The sequence below is a fragment of the Callionymus lyra genome, chromosome 1 (assembly GCF_982586985.1).
Source record: "Callionymus lyra chromosome 1, fCalLyr1.hap1.1, whole genome shotgun sequence".
NCBI classification, from domain to species: Eukaryota; Metazoa; Chordata; class Actinopteri; order Syngnathiformes; family Callionymidae; genus Callionymus; species Callionymus lyra.
The window spans coordinates 37062516-37069914 of record NC_141818.1 but is presented as its reverse complement, the minus strand read 5'-3'; the positions used below and the strand labels follow the sequence as shown (position 1 = coordinate 37069914).

Genomic DNA, 7399 nt, shown 5'->3' with positions numbered 1-7399 from the left:
TATATATATATATATATATATATATATATATATATATTATAATAGATTAATTAATGTTACATTGTAAGAATATTTATTTTTGTTTGGACCTTACCACAAAAGGGGAAACGTTTTTTTTATATACCCCCAAATTTTGGTGAAGACGTTGGATTTCTCAGCTTCAGCTCTGGCTTTCTCCTCAGCCTGCGAATTGCTCTCCTGTAGCTTCTTGTTCAAATCGGCGTTCATCTGCTTCTTTAGCATCTTCTTATACTCGTCTAAGTAATTCTGGTTCATCTCTCTCTGTTTGGCCAGCTCCTTTTTTAACATCTGCGTCGTCTCTTTCATCTCGTTTGCCATCATCTTCATATTATGCTTGATTTCTTCAAGCTTTTTATTAAACTCGGATTCGATCTCTCTCCTGATCTTCTCTCTCTCTTCGCGGATCTTCTCTTCATTCTCTGCCAGGATCCTCTGCTTTTCCCTTTCAATAGCTTTCTCTGCTTCCTGGAACATCTTGTTGGTGTAGTGGTGCCCACCGTTTCTAGCGACAATTGTACGGATCTTCTGGAGCAGCTCGGTGACCTGGGAGTTATCTGTTGACTTGTTGTTGAACACCTGGTACTGACCATTGCATCTGGACACTAGATCCTGAAGCTGTTTGCTTTCCTTCAAGAAGTCTTTGATGCTTTTATCGAGCTGGTCACCATGAGTGAACAGCACCATGCTATACTTGTCGGCTGCTGGACCAAACGTTTCTTGAATCCACTGCACTGACTGAGCCTCTTCATCGGTGAACCTTCCCAGCCTGATGACCACCAGGAAGATGTGAGGTCCAGGAGAGGCAAAGCTAATACACTGACGGATGTCCTTGCTGGTCTTGTCAACACCGAACCTGGTGTCGAAGAGCCCCGGGGTGTCGATAACAGCCACCATTTGTTCGCCCACCAAAGCTTCTGCCTTGGAGCAGTTGACAGTCAAAGACTCCGGGCTGAACTTGGACTTGAAGTGGACTCCTCCCAAGATGGTGTTGCCAGTTGCGCTCTTCCCGCCGCCGGTCTTCCCCACCAGCACGATCCTTGTCACATTTTCGTTGGTCTTAAAAGACTCTGTGGAACCAACAAGAACAGTCAGTCCACCTTTAAAATCTCCACGGCTGAAGCTGACAGCAAACTAGGAAGTTAAAGTCATACAGTCCTGTTTGTATATTAAGTATGAAAACTGTCAGAAAAAGATGTGTGTTAATAACAAATGTGTGTGTGTGTGTCTTCACCAAAATGAGATTCAAGCACAAATCCTATAAAACCTACCAGTCGATTAATCTTTCTAAACAGGCAATAGATTTGTTTTTTATTATGACGTTTGTTCCTGAATTATTTGCTTCTTTTTGCTATTGGTTAATTATTGTATCTTGACTCGATGCATTATACCTTACACATATTTTGAATCCTGATCTGGAAACAATAATAATAATAATAATTAAACAGAATTCTGCTATTATTAACTTAAATTATAATTTGTAATGTCTCCTTTTTAGATGATTTGAACACAAACCTACGCATATAAAAATGAGATTTCCCTATTAAACATGTTACTTTACTTACCATCCTTGCCGTCTTCTTGCAGGCATGCTGCATCTGTAATTCCTGTAACAGAAGAAATCATACTTAAGTAAAGTTGGCTCGATATTGGCAGATTCGATCTTTGCGCGTTAATAACTTGGGAACGCTAAGGTGCTGCTGTATTGACTACAAGCGCGTTTGAACCTTAATATCTCGTCATATTGTCCTGAGAAAATACACGGATTTATAAGGGACCGTCCTCCAATGGACGAACACCGAAAAAGGGTTGACTTCATTTAATTCCCGTCTTTATAAATCCTTAATTTTAGTTTTATGGTCACCATGATCATGTGACCAAAGAAGGGTCTCCATATATATGTTACCACACTCATTAGTTTTTTTACATTTCTTTTCAAAATCACAATTTTTGTGCAATATTTCACATAGATTTTGTAATAGCTTTGTAATTACAACTCTGATGGTCACCAAATTCATGTCACTTATCAAGTTACTACACTCATTGTTTTTTTTAATTTCTTCTTGAAATTTTCAAAATCACTATTTTTGTGCAATATTTTACATACATTTTGTAATAGCTTTGTAATTACAATTGTGATGGTTACCAAATTCATGTCACTTATGTAGTACCTCCATGTCAAGTTACTACACCCATTAGTTTTTTTAATGTCTTCTTGAAATTATAAATATGACAATTTTTGTGCAATATTTCACATACATTTTTTAATAGCTTTGTAATTACAATTGTGATGGTCACCAAATTCATGTCACTTATAGAGTACCGTTGTGTCAAGTTACTACACTCATTAGTTTTTTTTAATTTTTTCTTACAATTTTCAAAATCACCTTTTTTGTGCTTTAATCACATACATTTTGTAATAGCTTTGTAATTACAACTCTGATGGTAACCAAATGCATGTCACTTATGGAGTACCTTCATATCAAGTTACTACACTCATTAGTTTTATTTTATTTTTTCTCAAAATTTTCAAAATCGCTATTTTTGTGCAATATTTCACATACATTTTGTAATAGCTTTGTAATTACAATTGTGATGGTCACCAAATTCCTGTCACTTATGAAGTACCTTCATATCAAGTTACTACACTCATTAGTTTTCGAAATTTCTTCTTGAAATTTTCAAAATCACTATTTTTGTGCAATATTTCACATACATTTTGTAATAGATTTGTAATTACAACTCTGATGGTCACCAAATTCATGTCACTTGTGTAGTACCTTCATATCAAGTTACTACACTCATTATTTTTTCGAATTTCTTCTTAAAATGGTCAAAATCACCTTTTCTGTGCAATATTTCACATACTTTTTTTAATAGATTTGTAATTACAATTGTGATGGTCACCAAATTCATGTCACTTATGGAGTACCTTCATATCAAGTTACTACACTCATCATTTTTTCGAATTTCTTCTTGAATCTTTAAAAATCGCTAACAAAATGTATGTGAAATGTTGCACAGGAATGGTGATTTTGAAAAATTCAAGAAGAAATTAAAAAAACTAATGAGTGTAGTAACTTCATATGAAGGTACTACATAAGTGACATGAATTTGGTGACCATCAGAGTTGTAATTACAAAGCTATTACAAAATCTATGTGAAATATTGCGTGTAAATAGTGATTTAAAAGAATTTAGAGGAAAATTTGAAAGATTAATGAGTCTAGTAACTTGACATGAAGGTACTCCATAAGCGACATGAATTTGGTGACCATCAGAGTTGTAATTACAAAGCTATTACAAAATGTATTTAAAATATTGCACAAAAATGGTCATATTTATAATTTCAAGAAGAAATTAAAAAACTAATAAGTGTAGTAACTTGATATGAAGGTACTACATAAGTGACATGAATTTGCTGACCATCAGATTTGAAATTGAAAGAAAGTCTGCTCGTGAAAACCAGACAATATTTTTCAACACTACATTTTTGTCAGTGTAAGTAATTTGTAGACGGTCCCTCATTTGATATCGCGCCTGCAGAGGCTCTTTCACGCTATTTTTTTTGCTGTTTAGGTGCGATCAACACATGTTTTCTTAAAAAATGAGTGTGTAGTACATAGCTAGTGTAACAGAGATCAAAATACATCGGGCTTTGTTATTTTTAATAACTCGTATAAAGAGGTATTAGAGCGCAACGATCGAATCTGTCAATATCGAGCCAACTTAAAGTAGAAATCATGTGAAATATGTTTGAGTTGAAATCCAACAGTCTAAATGCCAAAAAATAAGAATGATAATCCGCCACCTGCATATTTTGTTTTATGATTTATAAACTTACTCTTCCTCCGTTAAACCCAAACACCTTGCCAACCTTTCAAATAATTTCCAGTGAAGCAGCAATTCACACTCACCCAACGACTCGCACATCTGTTGGCGCCACAGCTGCTCCATATTGTCACGTTGAGATGGTTCAGATGTTCCGGCAGCGAAATGAAGATTAAGTCTGAGTAGGAGAGCACATTTCTCAAGTTATATATCTTATAACTCCGCCCCTTTCATGCAAATTCACCGGGGAAATCTCCTGAGACACGCTCTCCCCCCACAACCATTTACTGTAAGTCACGGCATTTCTGCTCCACAATCGCATGTCTAGTATATCTTAAATAACAACACATTGTGCATATGAATATGTGAATGAGTTATATTGTGTGTGTGTGTGTCCACGTGATCTTACTGCATAATTTTATAGACTTTTAATCCACTCGACAACATTGCTTTAAAAAGATTATGTAGACCACTGACCTCTCTGTGAAGGTCAGGGAAATGGGGAAACAAGGGGAGCAGAGGAACAACATGTCCATTATACATCCATTTATATTTGTTTGTTTAACCATTTGCATTACCACGTGAGGGAGGTTTTCAGAATGTCCGACCCCGACTCTGGGCCAGAGAATACAAGACTAAACACTTTTTAACACACACTATTAATTATGAAAAAATTAAAAAGTAAAGTGCAGTAGTGGTGGAGGTATTAACGTTATCACATGAGCATGTATTCACACTGCTGTTGGAAGACGCTGAAATTATATTTGAGTTTAGTTAATAGAAAGTGAAAGTAACACATTTGTGTGTGTGTGTTGTAGGAATAGGTGTGTGTGTGGGATATAAATAAAGTTATAAATCATCATCCATCGACAGTAAACCCAACCAAGACTGAAAAGCCTCCCAAGATGTTTTACTGGAGGATTTAAAGTCAAAGAGTACGGTTATATATGTGACGTGGTCCCAAGTATAGCTTCAGACATTCAACTACGACTCTATCTCTTATTTGGCCCCGCAAAAGAGAATCAGTGAAGGTGATATTTAGAAGAAGTTAAAGAGATGATTAAAAAAGTAAAAAAAGATCAAGAATGAAAATGATCATGATAAGACTGGACATTTGTTATGAAAACAAACTCAACAGTGTACCATTGTATTTAAATAAAACGTATAAAATGTCAACTTATACATCTCAACTTAATTAGAGAAATTATTTGCTATACAGAATTGTGCCTATACATGATATTCAAACAGTTCCCTGTAGTTATGTCTGATTTAGAAAACTGAAAATCACATCAAACCACCAAAAAAAAACAATATTTACAGACGGCTCCTGCTCCAAAGGTGTCATCATTAAGCTGATCGATGTCATCCTCCTCCTCGACTACTCCTTGCTCTTCATTTTCCAATGTACAGTCTTCATCCAGGGACTATTGAGAGAAAAGACACATGGTTACTGGCATTCGACAGATGTATAATGCGTTGGACATTCAATAATTCTTGATAAACACAACAGAAGTTGGGTGTTTTTACGGCACTGAAACAATACTAATTTCTGCAAAAAATAGACAATAATAGTAAACAACAGTCTTGTCACCGGGTAGAACGTTACATTCAAACAATCATCAATTGACTTCATTTAAGTGAAAAATGTAAATGTCATTATAAATCCTACATATGTGACGATCATTGAATTTATGGATCAATCTTTTCAAGCCTTTTGTGAACGAATAAATGGCATTAAAAGGCAACTATGCATCCCACATCCGTGTTCTTTCGTATTGGATTGATGTGATTGTTGACCAACGAGCCAGACTAGAAGAAAACAACATTATCCAAGCACACCTGTCTCCGTTTAACAAGACGAGTCTGCACCTAGAGTGTAAATAAACACATTGCTTTTGTTTTTTCAAGCTAGTATTTTGCTGTTACAATAAACCTTGTCCTCCGCAGCCATTCAGTGTTAACCAACCAACACAATGTTAGCCTCCATGCCAAAGCGGAGATTTGATCCTATCCATTTGTTCTTCCAAAGAAAGCAACCCAAGATGTTTTTCAATAGAACAAACGTTTAAAAAAATTCAAACGATCAAAACAAGGAGTAAGTTCCGTCGCTCCAACACGACGTCACTTCCGTCCGGGGTCTTATACTTCGCTTCGTGGAGAAAGATGAACAATCCAGAGTGTGTAACGGGTCGTTTATTCGCCACTCCAAGTCAAACAAAATACAAGCTTTTAATTACGATCGACCGGTCACACTTTGTCCCAGTCTTCTACTGTACAGGAGAAAAGGTCCCGAGCTGTAGAAACATTGCTATATTTAAGACAAATTTCCCGTCCGGGAGGTCGTCTCTTTCCGGCCAAATGGCCCTTTTAAGTTCCTTGTGTACCTATCACCCGCAGAGAGAACTTCCTAATTTCCTAATTTGTCTAATCTAATCATTCAAATGTTCTTGGGCGGGGGTTTTCTGCTCTTCCGTCTTTAAGCCCCCCTTTCCCGGGTGTGTCTTGCTTCGTTCTTTGATTTATGATTTAAGGTGTGATTTGCAGATAAACAGATGTTTTAAATTACCGGTGTCGTATCTCTAATTCTGATACAAGCTTGCCTCGAACCAGTGTGAATCAGTCTGGAGTGGAATGTTGATTGTGAATGTGTATTCACGTACCCGCTCTTAGATCAAGAGAGTAATTTATACTTTATATTTTGAACATGTTTTAGCATTATTTTAAGTATGGCGTATACGTATAGTATATAATAATTTTAATCTAACAAAATATTCATCACGCGGTACAGAACGGGAAAAGCGCACAATGCATGTGGGCAAGACCGGCTTCTCGTAGCAGGCAAGAGCGCTGCTTCTTAAGGCCTCCGTACACCAAGAAATGAGCAGTTACATAAACAAATGGCGGTTATTTGGACAAGAGTCGTGAGGGAATCTTCAGCTATGATTCGGAAAGGTTCGAATCCATCACAGAAACCCCGACGAGTCGTTTTTCCGCGCCGACTTCTCACCTGAAATCGAAACATCTATCTTGAGCTTTTCAGGAGAAAAGAAACGCATCGAGTCCGCGCGCGAGTGACGCAGTATACCAGACAACCATTTGTGTTGTTTTTATATTTTATTTTTGGTATTTTCTTCCTCAGGTCGATTATTAAGGATTTCAAATCAACAATTTCAAAGATGTAAATAATCAAGTCATTTTTTTTTTTGTGCGGAGTCAAGGTTCTGTTTTGGGTCGCTTCACGGGCTTCAAGTTTCTTTCAGGATCAACTTTAAAATTCTGGCTCTTACTTTCAGATCTATTCATGGTCAGACTCCTCCTTACATCACTGAACTGATCCAGCCTTACACCCCAGCTCGGGCTCTGAGGTCTGTGGATCAGAATCTACTGATGGTTCCTGAACACGGTTCAGGACCAGAGGAGAGAAATCCTTCCAGGCTGTTGCTCCTAAGCCTTGGAACGATCTTCCTCTCCCTCTGTGTTTCTTTAGGTTTGACCAGTACCAGTGCAAAACCAGTACTTTTCCATACGGTCCCTAAAGAATGGATCTAACT

General features: G+C 37.0%; 1 protein-coding gene across 1 annotated transcript; it reads right to left on the bottom strand.

Annotated features, from left to right (window-relative positions):
• LOC148089357 (GTPase IMAP family member 9-like) lies at positions 1-4038 on the bottom strand. The gene is made up of 3 exons (XM_087806117.1): positions 3935-4038; positions 1584-1625; positions 1-1088 (listed from the first exon to the last, which is right to left on the bottom strand). Exons 1-3 carry the CDS (start codon positions 3972-3974, stop codon positions 91-93), a joined length of 1080 nt encoding a protein of 359 aa, XP_087662243.1. The 5' UTR covers positions 3975-4038; the 3' UTR covers positions 1-90.
• Positions 4039-7399: the final 3361 nt, after the last annotated feature.

Coding starts and splice junctions, on each gene's coding strand:
- LOC148089357 (XM_087806117.1), bottom strand. CDS start 3,974: ATGGAGCAGCTGTGGCGCCAACAGATGTGCGAGTCGTTGG. Junction 1,626..3,934: donor ACAGATGTGCGAGTCGTTGG/GTGAGTGTGAAT, acceptor CTTCTGTTACAG/GAATTACAGATGCAGCATGC. Junction 1,089..1,583: donor GCAAGAAGACGGCAAGGATG/GTAAGTAAAGTA, acceptor TTGGTTCCACAG/AGTCTTTTAAGACCAACGAA.